Source organism: Megachile rotundata, chromosome 10 (genome assembly GCF_050947335.1).
Source record: "Megachile rotundata isolate GNS110a chromosome 10, iyMegRotu1, whole genome shotgun sequence".
Taxonomy (NCBI): domain Eukaryota; kingdom Metazoa; phylum Arthropoda; class Insecta; order Hymenoptera; family Megachilidae; genus Megachile; species Megachile rotundata.
In genome coordinates this window covers 16,934,886-16,953,917 of record NC_134992.1, presented here as the reverse complement: position 1 = coordinate 16,953,917, position 19,032 = coordinate 16,934,886, and the positions used below count along the sequence as shown (strand labels likewise).

The window sequence follows — 19,032 nt, the reverse complement described above, 5'->3', positions numbered from 1 at the left end:
TATAATAATAGGGCGCATCGATTCTATTTCCCTTTCTCGTAACGCATCCGAAGGATCACAGACTCCGTTAACTCTTGTTTGCGATTCGACTTCGAGTAAGTAAAATGCTCTCGTAAATGCGCCGATTAGAAAACCAACGTTATCGTGGAACCACGTGATCGGTCAGCTTCGATGCATTTCTCTTTAAAACGTTATTCGATTACGCTTAATGGCGTCCTCTCTCTTTCTCTTTCTTACGCCCATTCCCCTAGCTATTTTCCCTATGGGCTGGGCTACTTAGATTCGGTAACAGTGTCAACGTTTCGATAGGCACACTGCCTTCTGAATATTCGCGAGTTTCCAGGTTTAATTTAGGAAATCGATCTGGGAATTTCAAGATTTAGAAATCTGGAGGAGTCTCGAATCTAGATTCGAGGAGTTAAGAATTTGGGGATATAGGGATTTAGGGAATTGAAAATTTGTAGATTCAGAAATTTGGAGACTAGGAGATCTTAGCGATCAATTTGGTAACAGGAAAGATTTCTAAATTTAGGAATTTGTAAATTTTGGAAGTTCGTAAATCGAAAAATTCACAAACTTTGTAAATTTGTAAACATGAATGTCTAATACGTGATATATGAGGTATCCTGTGTCCTACGTCGTTCGCACGAATATGTAACAGTACGATAGTGAGCTACGTAACCATAAAAAGTGTGCGAAATGGTGACTACCATAAGCTTCCGTTTCGTGCGTAATAGTCTCGCGTTCGAAACGTAAAGTTCGTCTGTGTAAACGAACCGGATTGTTTGCACGGAGGCCGAGAAGTTCGAAGTTCGCAGACTTCTGTTGTAATTGATAACCGAGAGACGATTGACTCAACAGATCGGTATCGTCGTCGAATCTATTCGCAATCGTTTCACGCTTCGAACGGATGAATGACGAAAAGGCTGGTTTCTACACCGTGGGTTCAAGGGTGTCGTCGCACACCGATTTATCTCGATTCGACACGAAAGCGATTTTAGTGCGCTGACGAACAGACTGCCCTCGAGTCCACCGTACTCGAAAAATCTTCTTTGGCTTCGTCCTAATATAGGACAGCGTTGAACGAGTATCGTATTCTGTCGAATTGTTTCGTACTTTTTAACGAGATCACATATTAGATTGACGCGTCGGATTTCGAAGATAACATCAAAGTATCGAACCACTTATGACATGTTAGCTTAGAGCTTAGAATTCAGCGAAAGTACCTGCGTGGTTTGATGAATATCAAATGGCGCCAGTTGTACAACGATTTCAGAATGTTTGTAGTGTAATTTGATGACATAATGTACCGCTTATGATACATCAATTTGAGGCTTAACGAAAAGGCTTGTAAATTCGATAGTATATCTAATATAAAACTACTAATCTCTTTATAATCCCTTTGCGTATTATACAGCTTTCTGATAATCAGCCGATTCCTATTAAAAAAATTTATGAGAAGCTTATGTAGTCAACTTCGTTAAGTCACAAATCGACATATCACAAATACCATTTCATGACACGTTCATGTCATCAAATTACATCAGTTTCGATGTTTCGAAAGCCTATGCACCAACCTAACAGTTTTCTGAATAAAAAAAGAAGTAATTAGAAATGTAACATTCTTGTAAATTGAACGCAATTATGGTCGTCGCACTGTCTGTTGAACTCGTATCACCCGATAAGAGTAGTTGCAGAGTCTCGTTGCAAAAAAGTGTCTTGTCTCTCTTGCTCTCGCTCTTGAACTTTGCGAAACGGTGCACGTGTGATTATAAAAAAAATCGTAAACAATTCAATTACGCAAAGAAAACTCGTGAGCGGCAGAAGAAAGAGAAAAAAAACGAAATCGTTTGTCGGACAACGCAGATACGCACTTTTTACATTTTTTGAATCCGCCAGCTAGAAAATCCGATTGGCTCGATATCGACAACTTACAGACATGTCTGGCGAAATTTTTAATCGCACGACCGTTTTTTCGTTTATCATGTTCGGACATTCGTTGAACGAGTGGTGGACAGAAAATTTTTCCAGTCATCGAGCCATCGTTTCTTTCAACTTTACATAACTGCCTCTTATCTAAGAACTAAGTTCCAGTACGATCATAGTTATTTCGTCATTTCAACGTCGATTTCATCGATCGAATATAAAGGGAAGCCGATCCTTTGCATAGAGTTTGTCGCCGCAGTAGAAACAGACGTGCGTAGCAAGACGCAAACTTCGAGACTACGCTGTACCTTCTTTTGCGATAGTTGTACGCTGCTAGATGCACCAATTTCATTTTTTAAAATCGCTTTTCGTCATCATTTTTTATATATCGTGTTATAAAACAATATTCTGAAATATTTTTCAGTTTGTGTTAGGAAGAAGTATGTCAGACCGAATCGATTTAGATCAGCAATCTCACTAATCTTTGTAAAAAAAATTGCGACATAGTATTACAATCGGTTAATTGATCAGAGAGTAATCGTAAAATTCGAGGTTCCACGAAAAAAGTAAATTTTTTATCCGGCGATTTTAATCTAAAAGTGATTTGATAGCAAAAAAATGAAATATCTGTACGAAAAGGTCAAGATTACGTCGGAACATCGAAGTAAAAACGACGACAAGGGTAATATCGCTAAAATTCATTGCAAAACTTCGGACGAAATGTATGTTCAACTTTTTGAACGAATCAAATTTCAACAATGTAAAACTACCCTGAGCGAATTACAATTTATCGAGTAATTTTATTATCTACTTTCTGACGAGGCTCAGCCTCGATTTTATAAATTTCCGAATTATCAGATTCCGAAATTTCTGAAATAAAAAAACAGTTAAGCTGTGACTTTAGTTACTGATCTTACGAGATCTTGGTAAAAAATTTAAAAGAACGAGCGACATTTTAAATAAAAAAAGAGAGAGAGAAAGAGAGAGAACTGTCGAGAGATACACTACTGAATCGAACGAGGTTCGTTAATCTCCTTTATTTAATTTTACTGACTAGAGCGTCGATCGAGTTAGTACATAAAATTACCGTTTACAACTAAAAACTAAACGAACATCGACGAGGGAGACTCTTTTTTCTTTTTCACATTTCGAGAAAGTTCATCGCGAAAGATTCGAATTATATTATATATTTCTTCTCTTTTCCCCTAATTTCTCGCATCGTTTCTCTATATAAACTGTACAGCTGTAGTACCCTTTTGTTTTCTTCCTCGCATGCGATTGCCTTTGATTTTGATTCGTGATGCTTCTCGATCAAGAGGGTATTCTAGTACAACCGATCAAAAATTTCCCCATTTTGTAATTTCTCAGAATCTCGAAACTGTGTTTCTAACATGTCACCGTAAAATCTCGTGAAAGAACTAAACAGATTTCAGTTTTCGAGATATCTTCCTCTAATTTATTTTCTCTTGCACAAGTTTCAAAGATATCTATACATCAAAATGTTCGAAACTAATGAAAAATAAATTATTCCAACCAGAAAACAAACGATAGACTTTAAAGTCATTTATCACAAAACGATATTAAATTTATCGCACACTTTTGTAACTCTTACAATTTTTAATACAATATTTTATAAAAATTTGTAGTATTACTTTAAATATATATATATATATATAAATATACATGCAAAACTTGCTACGTTTAATAATCTCTTCAATTTAATTCTGCAAGATCGTATCGGGGCCTACACTAGAATACCCCCTTAAACGTATCAATCGCTTTCAACGTTTAAAAATTTCTTGCTTTTTCTTTTGGTTTCGATTTGTCGTTGTTCTTTTTTTTTTACTTTTTTTTTTCTAATGCTCTTCGCAAAAAGAGACACTTTATCGATATTTTTTGTTCGTTTATTACAAAAATCGAGCGCGTTTAAATTTCGCAATTACCGCCGCAATGAAGATGGCTGCGGATGTTGATCGACTCTCGTGGATCCGTCACTTCTTAGCACACATATTCGTGATAATAATAATTGGTAAAAGTAGTGCACGCGACAAGTTCGATGAAATCACGATTATTCGAACAATAGTTTTTTTTTTTTCTTTTTATATCGTTGAGTTAGAACCATGTGCCTGGCTGTGTGACATTTCGTGTCCTCTTCTATATACCTTCCATCATCATCGGTCGTTCGAAAGAAAAAACGAAATAATAAGAAATGAGAAAAAAGAACAGAGGAAAATAATAATAATAGACGAACACTATAGTAATCAGATACATGACACAAAACATTCGAGGTTCGACCACTTAACCCATTAATACCCAAAATTGCTATGTTTTTTATAATTATAAATTTCTCTTTCTTTTTAATTATTCAATATCATAAATACTTTATTTGTTTCAACACGGTCGGACCAAGGGAGCGGAGTCCGTCTTTACGTGCCGCAACATCGAGGATGCACGCGATATCGCGTGATTTAAAATTTATAGTACACGCGATACCGCGTGATTAGAAAACTGGAATAAACACGATTTCGTATGATCGAGTTTTAGAGATCGTACACGCGATATTGCGTGAACGGTAATTTTCTTAACAGAGCTGCAAAATGATAATCGCTTATAGATGGAACAAATTTGAACGTTATTTGTTCGCTATAAACCCTATACAGGTCTGCGTGTTAATTACCCGCTTGCACGTGTTCTGGCCTATATTAGAGAGTACTATCTTGAAAATAATATATTTGTCGAGCTCTGGGAATTAATGGGTTAAAACGTGATTCTGATTTGTTGAAAATATTCAAATTGTTCATAATATATATCATACAAGACGTGTTTTACGCTTACTTTTTTACCGATATAATTAAATTATTAAATAATTATAGACTACAATTCTCTTCCGTTAACAAAAGAATTAGAACTTAGCATACAGTCTGTGTACAAAAAACCAGGATTTACAATAGCGTTTACTAACCTCAATGTATAATAGGAATATAATAACGTTTTTTTTTATCACATATAAAAAGCAGTTGCATATGTACATGTCTGAGTAAGATTAGGTACCATTATTATTATTATTAATATTATTATTATTATTATTAATATTATTATTATTTTAATCGGTAGAGTAGCTATTATATAATTTGGTACACTGTTTAACGTGGATATTTGATAAATACGAACAATAATCAATATGTCGTTTACTTCCTGGTGTCTTGACATAGTCGTTGGTTTTTCTCATTTTTGTTTTTTTTGTTTTCTTCATTTTTCGCACGAATTCCTATATGTATACACACACGGTTCGCTTCGCACCCTCCATTATTTACGTGACTTTTTATTTCTCTCTTTACTCCTCTCTTTAGTATTATTTATATAATATCTATATATATAACACATGTTATTTAATAAATCAAGAGCTATGGCCAGTTCATAAATTAAAAAAGTGGAAAGGATCGTTCGGTTTGCTGTTCGTTAATCCTCCTGTATCTTCGTTTATATTCGTAGCATGAGCGGTATAACTAATAAAAATAGTTCCTTTCTTACCGACACTGAAAATTATGTATGAATTGCTTTACACAATGAGCGCGAAAAGACCACAGCCCTTTTTATTTCAACGATGAATCGTACCTTAGAACGATACAAATTAGTGTTTATTATTTTTGCTTCCATACCCTTTTGTGTCGCTACCGTCACGCTTTCTTCAATTCCTTTTTTGTAAAAATTTGGACTTCGAACAAGGCTTATTTTCTTTCTCGCGGCACCGCGACTCCTTAATTACTCGACAATCAAACACAAAAGACTAAAGACCGACTTCGTGTCTGTCACACTTCGTATCCGTTGCTACGATCGAAATTAGAAATATCCTGTCGTTAGCAAGCTTGTAATTCTATTCGTACAATTGTTTTGCACCGCGTGATTGAATCTCGCGTAGCGCCATCAAATTCTTGCTTACAATTTCTGCACGAATAATCAATACGTAACAGACAAAAAGACATAAACGATCGAATTCGAAGCAATAACTCGATTCTTAAATATCTACGTAAAAATATAAACGGAGTCGCACAATATCGAAGGCACAACTCTTTTTTTTCTTCAAATTGGATGAACTAAAAGAAAGCACAATGGGAGGCATCATTGGTGTATGTTATATCCTTAAGCAGCTCAAACCACTGCATAGAGAAGTGATTTTTCTACTTTTTCTTTCTTTCTTTCTTTTTCGTTTTGATGCTCGACATTAAGTACAAGAAAAAAATTTGTTTCCGTTTGATTCGTCTCGAAAGACTAAAATAGTCAAATATTCGTAGATGCATAATTTTCTTCCTCTTTTTGTAAATCTTTAATTACGTCTATTCCGATTAAATCTGAAGCTGCTTTATTATTATTTTTTTTTCGTTTATAGCCTTATCTTTCGGTCGTTAGAAAGTTTCATTTTTTAACTTTTTATTAGTAACAAATTTACATAGACATACGGAGGTTATGTTCTTTTTCTTTTTATACCTTTGTTTTCCATTCGACAGAGACGGGATTCCATAACACTATTCGCTATACATTTTTACAATCTTATCGTATTCTTACACTCAAATTTATACGCATCGATCGAGGCAAATAAAATTCTTAGCTAAATCGCTGAATTCATTGCGTTCCGTCAAATCTCTTCGGAGGATTTTCTTCCTACCAAAACGTCCCTCTATTAAATTCGAAAGCTCAAATAATTATATAGATACGAAAGGAAATAATAATAATAATAATAATAATAATAATAATAATAACAACATTAATAATAATAAAACGAAGGATGCACGAGCGTTAGGAGTAAGAAAAAACCACGATGAGAATTGCTTGCCTCAATCAATACATAAAAATTCTGTTCTTATTTAGTAATCGCCTGTTGTTTTAAACATCGTTCTTTTTTTCCTGAATGGCGCAAATGGCTATACCACTCGTATCACTTATGAAAGTAACTGTCCACGGTAAAACTGGCAGATTGAAAATGCAAGTTCGTGTATACCAGTTGCAAAAAAAAAAAAGAACAAATCTGCGAGTTTTATCTGTACAGATGTCTCTATCGTTCGACGCCAAGCTGCTGACGCAGTAATATCGACAAACTCTGAAACGTTTTCACCGGGACAGCAACTTGGTCGAACGTTAATATGTAGCGTTCATTATGGATCCTGGCTGGTATTTTGCGATGACTCACAGTTCTGTGGACTATCTAAGTTAGGAGCTTGCGGAAAGAACGTGACCTGGGTGAACAGAGGGCTATGAACCGGAGACGGTCTAGGCTGAGTTCTAGCTTGTCGTTCCTCTTGCGCTTGTTGTAACAGAGTTACGTCAGGATAACTGAAAAGAACAATACACGATCAATTTTTAAGTATGGTAGAGTCTTGCTAATACAACCCTAGAAGTGGTTGTAGGTATCGAAAAAACTGTGAAAAGGGATATACGAATGCTATGCCATCACGAATTTGACAATTTAAAATACTTTTATTTCGAAATCTTCCTATGTACTAAAAAATCTTACTCATCAGGTCCAAATATAAAACCACGTGTTACTCGTCTGCGTGACTGATATTTTACAGCTTCTTCCGCGCAATCTTCGGTCGTGTCTTCTTCCATTTCGTGTTCCTCGTCTGGATAAAGCTCGTATGCTCTCTCCAATGTTTTCTTCGCGCTGTTACTACGCTCCAAAATATATCCATTCGTAGAATCGTTAGACTGTGCCGGTGGGGACCAGTTACTGTAGGGCGAAGCAAATGGAGCCGCGGATGCATATGGTCTCTGAAAATATAGTTAACGTTATTTATTAGATAAAACAGATTTTTATATGGTCTTACAATTGTTAACGTTATTTTATTATACCTTGAGTTCTTCGTGAAGCCACTCGATAGCATGTATCCATTTTCTCTTTAATTCAGGACTGTGATGCAAAAGTTCATGCGCAAGTCTACACTTGTTGAACAACTGCACCATGCATTTAATGCACTGATAAGCTCTCTTTTGATAATGATGTTTACTTCTCTGTATTATGTCGAATAAACCTTCTCTCTCTTCTGGGACGCCTGCAGATGTTTTGTAATTGTAAATTTATTTAAAAAAAAAGAACAATAACATAAATTTTATTTTGTAATGTTCGTACCTTTAAGTGCATTGTGAATACGATGCGTCTGCCATGAATCTTCCATTAGAAGCATGGCGAGTAGTAAATCCGTATGATGTTTCAACTCGTGCGTAAAGGCATATCCAATTTGCCATAATAATTCACTGAGAACTGTTCGTGACAACTGTGGATTTTCCCAACAACAATATTGTAATAATTTTACTATGTCTTCGGTAACGTTAACGTCAGCGTCTTCGATCAGTTTCTTCATGTAACTGTGAACAAATATTACAAATCAGTAAGTTTCCTTCTTATATTTTTTTATATTATTTTATGCAGTAAATTTTACCTGTTTTTAACAAAAAGAATATCTGCTGCCTGCGGCTGAATAGGCATCAGATATTCATTCTGACATGCTGGGTCACCATATGGATTTGGTAAAGGCGCTACTCCTGACTGTGCATGACTCGAATGTGCTTTCGATGATACGTCACAACAACGTATCAGCATACTAACTACTTGATGCAATTTAGTTAGCTCGGGATAGTGGTACTTTATTGTAGGGCCAGGTCCTTCGTCAATTGCGACCAACATAAACGTAACCGGAACATTTAACTACGATAAGAAATAACGAATACAATTCACGATCTAAATATTATTTATAATATAGAAGTGAATACAAGTTACCTTAAGCAACTGAGCCTTTTCGGCAAGACCAAGCGATGCATATGTGTGAAACACAGAGAAATAATGTGACAGATGACGGCCATGATCTGAGATTTCACGATGAAGTAAAGAAAGAACTGCGTGCAACAAATGATCACTAAGCGTGGCAGTTGGATCCAAGAGTATGGCTGAAAATATGAAACAAAATAACATTTATTAATAATTGATATTGGGGAAGTAATAATGAATAAATATATTAATTAGTAATTAATCGCATCAGAACAACTATATCGAATGTATTAAATCACTGTTAAATTTTTAATGTCTATGAGATATGCCAGAGTCTCCCAAGTGGATCCTGACCTATTGGAGAATCGCGTTAAATAAAATGGCAGAATTCGCAAAAAATGGCCAATTAACTTTCGCAAGTAGATCGGTTCATAAAAATTCAGAAAGCCCTGATATATGCGATGAATTGAAGTTTCAGATGTAATTTGAAAACGTACTTGGTGCGTTTAAACTAGGCGGCACGCATGGGCCATCCTGCAGGGAAACGTGTGCAAGAAATACCAAAATTTTGAGAAAAGCTGTTCGAACTTCAGTACTGGGACAGCTCAAAAGGTACTCGCAAAATCTAAAGACAATGAATGAATTTTTGTTAAATATCAACATTTCCTACATTCATGCATATATACTCAAGAAAACGTGATACCTATGTGGATGATTAAATAACACGTTATGAGCAAACCAGGACCGTACTGATTTACTACTGCGCAAATGATGACACACGATATCATACCAGTCCGTTGCGTTACCACGCAATGTCTTTTTAGTATGGAATCCCGTGTAGAATAGAAATCTCGACGACAATTGCACAGAGAGCATTGCGAGTTCTTCTTGCTCCGGGCTCTACAATTACAATTCAATGTGTTTATATCCATTGAAAATTAACATCAAATAAAAATCCAACAAATAAACTTACAAGTTTTTCGTTCATATTTTGTTTGTTAATGTTATGAGAATTACAAGATACAAGTTTCTTGATAAACTGAAAGTATTCTGCGCTAAACTGATTTCGATTATGCATAAACTTTATATTTTGCTTTCTGACACTGTACTCGATAGCTGGAGGCATTTTCATAACTCCTAGTTTCGTATCTAAAAATCAAATTATATTGATATTAAGTAAGCTTATGCTTACTTAATGAAATGTGGACAGGTCTGACCAATACTTACACAATGATAATTCGTTAACACTTTTCATTAACGAATTTTCTTCTACATCTAATCTGGTATAAAACAACATATAAGCGTTCCACCATCGTTTCTGTTTGCGATAACTCATCCGTTTCAGCATGTGATCAAATACTTCTCCTATATAATCTCCGCCGAAACACTGAGACTTCATTTCTTCCTCTTCTTCCATTTTACATTCTGTAACATCGCCATCATCGAACTTGTACCATTTAGCGACACCGTCGCTTTGCCTAATGGATGAATATTAAAATTAATTCTCTGGTAAAAATAACCAATGACCGCTTACAAACAATCGAATTACCTATGCAAAATATAAGAATAGTAATGACCACCGCTAGCTTGACCACTATGCACTACAATGCCAGTTAACTGATATTTAGTACACGTTCCTTTCACTAATTCTTCGTAATCACAGTCTATAACTTCTCCCTCCAATTTAGCAAGTCCAGAAACAGTATAAGGTTCCATATCCAAATCTCTTGGGAATTCAAAATAATCATTAAATTTTATAGCACAAACTCTTTCATAATCGTATTCGAATCTTTTTAATTGTATCGCTAAAACAGGTGGCAACTTCTTTACACATAACCGTTTTACGGTCACAACCTGAAGAAAACAATTTATTTAGACAACGTCCTTTACGGTAAATCGACATTATTGCTTGAATGCAATTTATATGGTACATCGGTAAAAATTTGATATACATAAATATACCTTTTTATTACATTTGTCGCAATGATAAGCGTCTGCACCTTCCAATAATTCTCCTTTCACGTATTGTTCAAGAGATTCCAGTAAATTACTATGATTTCTGATATCCACGCTTATCAAACTGAACGGTTCTTCCTTGGAATATCTGAAGACAATGTAATGCGGTATTACAGTTTACCGAAAAAAGCAAAATGTAAGAATTAAAAAGGTACCTATGAGGGCAACCTTTGCAGATTTTCTGGTCACTATATGAACCACCGAGAATTTTGCTCATTATTTGTTCATGACCCAGAGCTTTTAAAGCCTCATCTAAGCTTTCCACCAAGCTCATGAAAAATTCTACTGCATCCTGCTGCTCTCTAAGATTTACAGGTTCACCTTGAAGTCTACAAATAGCGATAAGAAAACATTCATGAATACATTGCTTTAATTGTATGTACATTAATGAAGAAATTCGAAGTTATACTTACTTAAAATGTTTCCAAAGTCCTCTGGGTATATAATATTGCAATTTGCTATAAGCTAAATGACCAAAGATAGCTTGCACTTGTTTCAAAATGCCAATATTGTATTCTTTTCTAGATTCATCGGCTCCGCATTTTTCTTCGTTCGTGTCGTTATCGTTTGCTTCTATCGTTTGTTCTCCCTCGATTCTCTCCTCGCCAGAAAAATCTTCGTTTAAGTCGGTCGCTGCTCCCTCTGCAGCCAGCAATCCGATTCTTATACTTTCAACCATGTACAATTGTTGTAATACTGAGTTCATGTAGCAAGTTGCGCCTGCATTCTTCAGGCCTACAAAACCTTTTAACGGCCTAAGCCCAACCGGTGGTAAATAATCCCATTCCACTAGCGGTTCGTCCCTCTCAGAGTAGAACATATCAGTGAGCATTGTGACTAGAAGTTTCATGTTAGGTACACAGCCTACACAAAGACCTACAAGTAAATCAAATGCCGCGCTAGTAGATTGTGGAGTCGTGCATACTGGACTCGCTTGCGAGGCGCTTAGCTCTCCAGTGCTACGAAGTTGCAGCATAAGACGCGATGCAGGGAATACAAAATCTTCGACCAGCTCTTTGATTAAATTAGCCCCGTGTTTCTCGTCGGAACCAAGCTCGTATTTTTTACTGGGAGGTAAAAAAGCCAACAGTTCTTTAGTAAGACCAAGATGACCTTCGAGGACAGCTTCGTCGACTTGACTTTCTCCAGTTTCTTTAACGTTGTCCCGTACTTTCTTCAACCAGGCTATCTCGATATTCAGCAATGAGTCGGCCGTCAAAAGAGGACATCCAGACATGTGTGCATAATTCAATAATCTACACAAAAGCTGGAAGTACTCGTGGCTCTGTTTCGCGTGTTCCATAACGGTGGTGTTCAAAACATTGAAAAGTAACGTTATCGCAAATAGCAATGGCTGATGACCACTGCTGTACCACGTCGATATAAAAAAAAACTGTTCAGCCGCGGCCATTCGAACCACCCTTGACGTACTCAAGAGTACGAGATCTATCAAAAACGTGTGCCACGTGTTGTCCCTTGATAATGATTCTAATGCAGTTGGATTCAATACCAAGGCGATTGTCAGAATTTCCAATGCCTCCTTACATACTAGTACGTCATTATTGTCCGGGTTATTTGATGTTTCCTTCTCTTTCGTTTCGTGAAGCGTGTGTAGCATCTCGGCTGATGCGTTTATGTTGTTCAAATTACCCGTGGACGCCGCCCATGCTAGCCTAATTATGGCACGAATGGTAGCTACGTTAGGTAGCTCCCAGGATAGGGCCTGCATAAAAAGCTGCCGACATTTGTCCGATTCCGTTCCTACACATAACATTTGACGCGCTAAATGTTGGGCTAGCTTTGCTGCCACGTTCCTTAACGTAAATTCCGTGTTTTGATTGGGTACACTTTGCAATGCCTGTTTCAAAACTGCCACCGGACCTCTATTATTGTGAGTATGGTTATCATGATTCTCAGAGTTTCCGGCTTGCTGCACTTCGTCCATCACACAGGCCATCACGTTACCAATTATCGTCAGTAAAAGTTTGCATAATTTTAACACGGTCAGATACGCTGCCCGTTTCGTAGTTTCATCCGCATTCGGTAAAAATTTATTTTTAGTTAACATGTCGAGAATAACACCAGCCTCGCCGCTCTTGATGAAATTGCACTGAAACTCAAATACTCTCTCTGACATTGGATCTAATGCTGGCATTAACAAACTATATAAAACCTGTAATAAAAATTAATTCTTTTACATGATCATATTGAAAGTACAAGGAATAACTACAAGTGTCATTTTAGGAATTTTACCTCTAAATTGTATAAAACTTGGCTAGGACTTGCAGTAAAAAATAAAGCATCTACTGTAGTGTTCTGATCATTACAAAGAGCATTATCTATATTATCGCCATCTTTACAATGACCAAATAACCACTGTAACCGTGATACGGTAAGAGTATCTGGTGGCACCAATTGTAGAAGGTTTCGTGCACCGTCGCGTAATTGCGCGTGTTGAAGAGTACATCCAAGATCTGCCAATTGAAAGAAAAACGTAGCATACTGCGATCTTTGGGACATAACCTGCAATGAACACAAAGTTACGGATCTGTAGATTAATTTTTATTTTATTATACGCGTGAACAACGTTTAACATACCACACCCGGTAGGTTATTTTCTGCTTCTACATTTGGCCCATCATACTGATGATGTGGAGAACTAGCGGAACTATCTGAACTACTATCTGGTGAACTTGGTATGTTGCTGTTTACTTGGCTGAATTTTGCAGATAACAACTGTTTAAGAAACAAGTTATTTATTATTTGTTTCGTTATTGCTATATTGCAATAATAGTCAGTGTTCTTAATAAATGAATACCATTTTATCCCTGAACGGTGGTTGAGAAAGAAGTTTTCTGTCATCTGCAGGCTCCAAGGTCTCTCCATTAAGAAATAAGTCGACTTTTACATTTGATTCGTTCGCTTTAATTTTGCGCAATATTTTTCGCCTTAACGAGCCCAAAGTGTCGTTAGTATGCGTGAATATATCTATGTCGTCTACACTACGATTTGCAGGATTTGCAAAACGAAGTATAAAAGATAGATGCTTCCCACGAGCTGCTCTGTAATCAAATAGAATGAACATTTTTATTAAGTCAAAATATACATATCCTTTCTTCTTATATAAACAGTTATACCTATGCAATGGCAATATTTTTCGTTCTTCTGGAAATGCAGTGTCACATTCATTTATATATTCTTGTAACACCTTCATAACACGACACATTTTCATAGCTTCTATTTTAATTTTATTTGACATTTGTTCCTCGCGTTCCTCCTTTCCTTCGAGGCATACTTTACTTAAAACAGACACCGTGTCATAATGTGCTTTCAATCTATCCATACATTCCCCTATATATGTTACATGAAACGCCAAAACCGATGACTGAAGTCGTGGTCCTAAATTAGTATTTACTTCTTTTAATAGTTCTATGGCTCGATTCGCAATCTCTTCAGGACTGTTGGTTACAACCTGTGTAGACATACAAACAAACATGTATAATGAGTAGTTATACTACTATTATCAAATGGAAATTATTAATATTGAACTTCACGTACTCGCCACAAGTATTCTGTACCAATTAGGTCAACGTCATCCATAAGAAACGTTCCTTTTTTCAATTTTAATTTCCCCTCCTTAGAATTAACAGCTTTGAAAAATCGTTCGTAGCACTTGATACCACTTTCCGTGAGTAATGTCGGATCCAATTGCAATATATTATTTTGGAAAAAATCTTTGTTTATTGCTGGATCAAGATCTGGTTCATCCCCCATTAATTTCGAAAACCACTTGAAGCATGCTTCACGGTCGGAAACAAATACACCTTGCTCTGCTAAACATTGCCAAATTTGTTCAGCTTGGTCTGCGCATAACCAAAGCTGACCATCCTATAAAAGATACACGATGAATTAAGTTATAAAGATTTAAGGCTACGCGTTATTAGTATAAAAACAATTATGAAATACCTTTAACAAGAAACGTAAGAAATAAAGCCTTTCTTGCACTTGCATAATGTGATTATAGCGTCCATCGGGCATATAAGTATTCACATCAATGTCCGGATTTTCTTTAACTAACTGTCTCATTTTATTCATGTAATTCGTTAAACTATTTGTCACTAAAATTACTGCTGAGTGTTGCGCTTGAAGCCGTTCTATAACATCTTGCCTGAATAACAAAAGTCAACAATAAGTAACAAACAATGTCAAGTCACTTTTTTAACAAAAGCATACCGGTAATGATGATTACGCTGATTGTGACATGAAATATGTGGATTTAGTTCGTAAAGGCAACATATATCTCGAATTAGTTTCAACGCAGGTAAAGCCCATTTATCGCCATTTTTTAATTCTTCCACGCATTTGTCCAACCAAATTGTTTTCTGAGCATCTCTTTCTTGTGAGCACGAATAATCCAGAATTTTTACATGAGCCTTTAAAGCTTGATCCATGATTTCTGTAGGTACTTCATCGGAATGAGCCAAATTCCAAAAAAGAGTTAAGACCTTATGCGCCATTACTCCATCCTTATCATCTTCTGCTAGTCTCCGAATTAATTCTAATAACTTTTCTCTTTGTTTCTTATTAGCAGTCTTCCAACTCATCTAGAATAAAAAAATTGTAATCAAGTTATATGTAATAACCACTATAGTAAAAACAACTATAATTGTTCAATAATTAACACCTGAAAGCGTTCGAACAAGTGGTCCAGTTGTTCAGGACTAAAATCCCAAGCAAGTTTAGCAAGTAAGTCATGAACATTTTTTACAATTGCTTCGTGCTTCCCAGCTTGCGCCGCCCAAACAGCGTCCAAATCGTCTAAAGTTAATGCTCGTTCTTTTATAATAAAGCGTAAAATCTTTTCTAACTTTTCAACGTATTGAGGCTGATGTAACGAATCTCTTAAGACGATCTCTAATACTCCGTTCTCTTTTATCCATTTCTATATAAACACAAACAATTTCGAACACTCATTGATATTTATCGATAAATTAAATTTACATACATGTAAAAGTTAATAAAAATCTTCGTATAATTTTTAATCTAAACTTACAGCCATACATTCCGCAGTAAGCCATTCTTCTTCTTCAACAATCGCATTTCGATGCTGATAAAAACTAACAGTGGTGATTACTTTATTCACTTCATTTAATGCATTCATTTTCCCGTTAAATGAAGAGATTTGTAAAAGTCTTAAAATCATTTTTAATCGCAAAATTCCCAAATTTTTAATCATTTCATCTTGATGTGGTACTCGAGATACTAAACATTTAGCTGCTTTGATTATGGCTGATATTGCATCATTTTTTGATTCATTTTTCGCTTCCTTCTTTAATTGTTCGTCGGTCAAATTATTCAAAATTATAGATATCATTTCCTGCATATTAAAACGTATAGCAAATATTATTAATTTAAATGATACCAATACTTGCACAAGATACTTACCACGATAGGCATTAGATATTTAACAATCGTGTGAACTGTAAGCAATTCATAACATAAACCAAAAGGTCTAATCAATGCATAAATAACTGGTACTGTTAAATTTCGACCGCTCTGAAATCTAGAGAGCAAAATTTCAAATCCATTAAGACTTCCAAACCTATAAAAAAGAATATAACTTGTTACATATTGAAAAGGGAATCGCAAAATTGTTATTAATATTATTATTAACCTATTTATAAGATCCACTAGCCAACCACGAGGACTTCTTGAATCAGCAGGTGGCCGTGCATAAAGTTCTTCATCGGGAATATCGCTGCCAGGGGGAACAGTTTCCGAAACTCTTGCAGCATTAAATGTGTGAAATCTGAAAAAAATGTTAGTAATCAATTTGGATGCATACAATGTATGTAACAATATAAAAAACAAAACACTTTTTAGTTATACAAAAAGAACATTCAACTCACTTGTTACTAGGATTAAAAACCATTGCTAGCAAATCAAGAAGAGGAAACCAGTCCTCCTCCAATTTCAAGACACATAGTTCCACTAACCGCTCACAATTTGCATTAATACAATTATGAATATTTAATTTCCAACTATTTACTGCATCATCAGTCAGTATTTTGGTAAAAGAAATTGTGAGCCCTTCGCGAAAAAAGCGCTGACATGCTTCACTTTGTACATCAATTCCTAAACAAAATAAATATGCATATGTTATTATAGAAATACATATACATAACTTACACTTTTATCGATGTTATCAACTGTAACAACCTTTTTTACAAAGATCGATACTGGCTTGTAACAGGCACTCTAACTCTTGATCTGGTAGAACTGGTACAACCCATCGTGGACTAGATATTTTTTCATGAAGCATATTGAGTTTTGCGACAGGAAAATCAGGCTCCCTGTGAAGCTGGTTACTATCCTCTACTGTAGATAATGTATCATTGGTGCATTCTGTTTGTACCGCATTCTCCGTGAGTTGAAGTCCTGACATTGTGTCAGCTAACTGCTGTGGACCAGGTGGACTATGCATCTTTTACACACAATAAAATAAATCATGATCAGATACAAATCAGATACAAAGATTGTCCTAACTGACAAAACTATAGAGAAAGTTTATTTATAGTCCTATGTAATAGTACATACCTGTGTACTTTGCTGGCTGTCAGGAGGGTCTATGCCTACTCCTTGGCCTCTTGTGGCGATCGTCATTTTGCGTGCTCTTTGCTATATTCCAATTGTCTCAATACCTCTTGGTCCAATAATCACACCACCAATAACAATCATCCAACTCATTCACTGACATTAAATATAATTATACCCTAAAGGCCTTGTTTGAATAAACTATACCTACATTATCTGAAACAAAATAATTAAAATTTTACAAGATATTGAGATTTACTCCAAAAATATAAAAAAATCTTTAATAAATAAGTATAATAAAAATCTAATGGTCAATCTGCAATGTTATAATATCAACAGTAAATATTTTAGAATGCATGTAACAGCAAAACATTTTTATAACTGCTTTGAACCTATTAAATATTTATTCATCCACTATTAGATAAATATTAATAATAAATCAACTGCAACATATAACTTGAAGGTACACAAATAGTTATTGTACATTAATATCAATACAATGTTAAAAACGTAACAAAAAACAGGAACGTTTTGTACACGAATTCAATAAAAAAATAGAACGACTAAAAAATCCGTGAAGCAAGACTGGTGTAATTCAAGCTCGTTCCGATCAACACCGGCAGCGTCGATATTTCATAGCCAAAGAACGAGAAACTGAATTTGACGAGAAATACAGAAGAACACAGATAACAAGAAACGTCTCGCACATTCAATAAATCGCATGACAGCATGATTTTGCTAAGGTTTCAGCCGACAAATTCCAATCGTTTGTCTCGATCAACGAGAACGATTCTTTCGTAAACGATAATAGTCCACTCGGGTGCACGAAACCGATACGAAATTAATAATCGTATCAGAGGATTCGTATTCTTTTTGGAATTTCGCAATTCACGAAAGGTACGATGTCATGTCGCGAATTATTCTTCTATCTCTTTCTCTCTCTCCTCGGTCTCTTTCTCTCGCCACCTCTTTTTATTTCTCGGGTGTATCGTCAAACGTACCGAACTGTCAACCGTCAAAAATTCTAATTGGGAGTCGACCGATCGAGGCTTGCCTTCGACCGATCGAAAAGCATCGTTGATCAAAGGATTTCGCGAACGATCGTCATTGAATTAGCTCAGAATCACGCGAAAATACGTGCATGGCGTGCTTACAAAGGACTAACGTCGAGCGGCGACGAAACTGAATCTCGACTTTTTTTCTCTGTACACGCCACCCCTTTCACAGGTGTCGGATTTCGTTCGCTAGCAAGAAGCAGGTAAAAAGATTCCACGCGACCGGTACCTATGTAATTTCAACGATCCTCGGTGTCCAGGGAGCAACTATTTTCGCCCCGTTCACTCAACCGGGCCACCTCCGGACAAAATGGCGACCATCCTAACGATTAGCACTACCGTATTAAAGAAAACCTTTTAAATTTCGCCTCGAGAAGAAACAATCGGCTGGCTAACGACGTACGGCAATACGTAGAAGATTCCTACGACCACTAACTACTGCGTCAGACTTGTATGAAAAACAAAACGCACCTTTACATAGTAAACGGTAGTAGAAATTTGTTGCACTTTTTGACGTGACGTTATAGAACTCACTGGTGAATCTGTAAACACGGACTATCTTACGGCGCTACTGTCGTTCTCGAGTTAAAACGATCATCGTATTTGGCGCTATGTTCGTACCACATACATTATTTTTCGAGAGAACCGTAGCGCCGAACATCGAGTTTTCATTTAAACTGC

At 36.0% G+C, this 19,032-nt stretch overlaps 1 protein-coding gene across 1 annotated transcript; it reads right to left on the bottom strand.

Annotated features, from left to right (window-relative positions):
• Positions 1–6,337: 6,337 nt before the first annotated feature.
• faf (ubiquitin carboxyl-terminal hydrolase-like faf) lies at positions 6,338–18,950 on the bottom strand. Its single transcript, XM_003707260.3, has 29 exons — positions 18,823–18,950; positions 17,300–17,512; positions 16,922–17,186; positions 16,612–16,837; positions 16,377–16,511; positions 16,148–16,304; positions 15,756–16,079; positions 15,387–15,644; positions 14,936–15,306; positions 14,669–14,870; positions 14,261–14,590; positions 13,840–14,174; positions 13,521–13,764; positions 13,301–13,438; positions 12,956–13,225; positions 11,116–12,875; positions 10,858–11,031; positions 10,649–10,790; positions 10,236–10,540; positions 9,914–10,164; positions 9,660–9,835; positions 9,390–9,586; positions 9,184–9,311; positions 8,699–8,865; positions 8,361–8,626; positions 8,051–8,286; positions 7,774–7,973; positions 7,436–7,692; positions 6,338–7,254 (listed from the first exon to the last, which is right to left on the bottom strand). The coding sequence occupies exons 2-29, from the start codon at positions 17,363–17,365 to the stop codon at positions 7,077–7,079; spliced, it is 7,758 nt and encodes a 2,585-aa protein (XP_003707308.1). The 5' UTR covers positions 17,366–17,512; positions 18,823–18,950; the 3' UTR covers positions 6,338–7,076.
• Between the last annotated feature and the right edge of the window lie 82 nt (positions 18,951–19,032).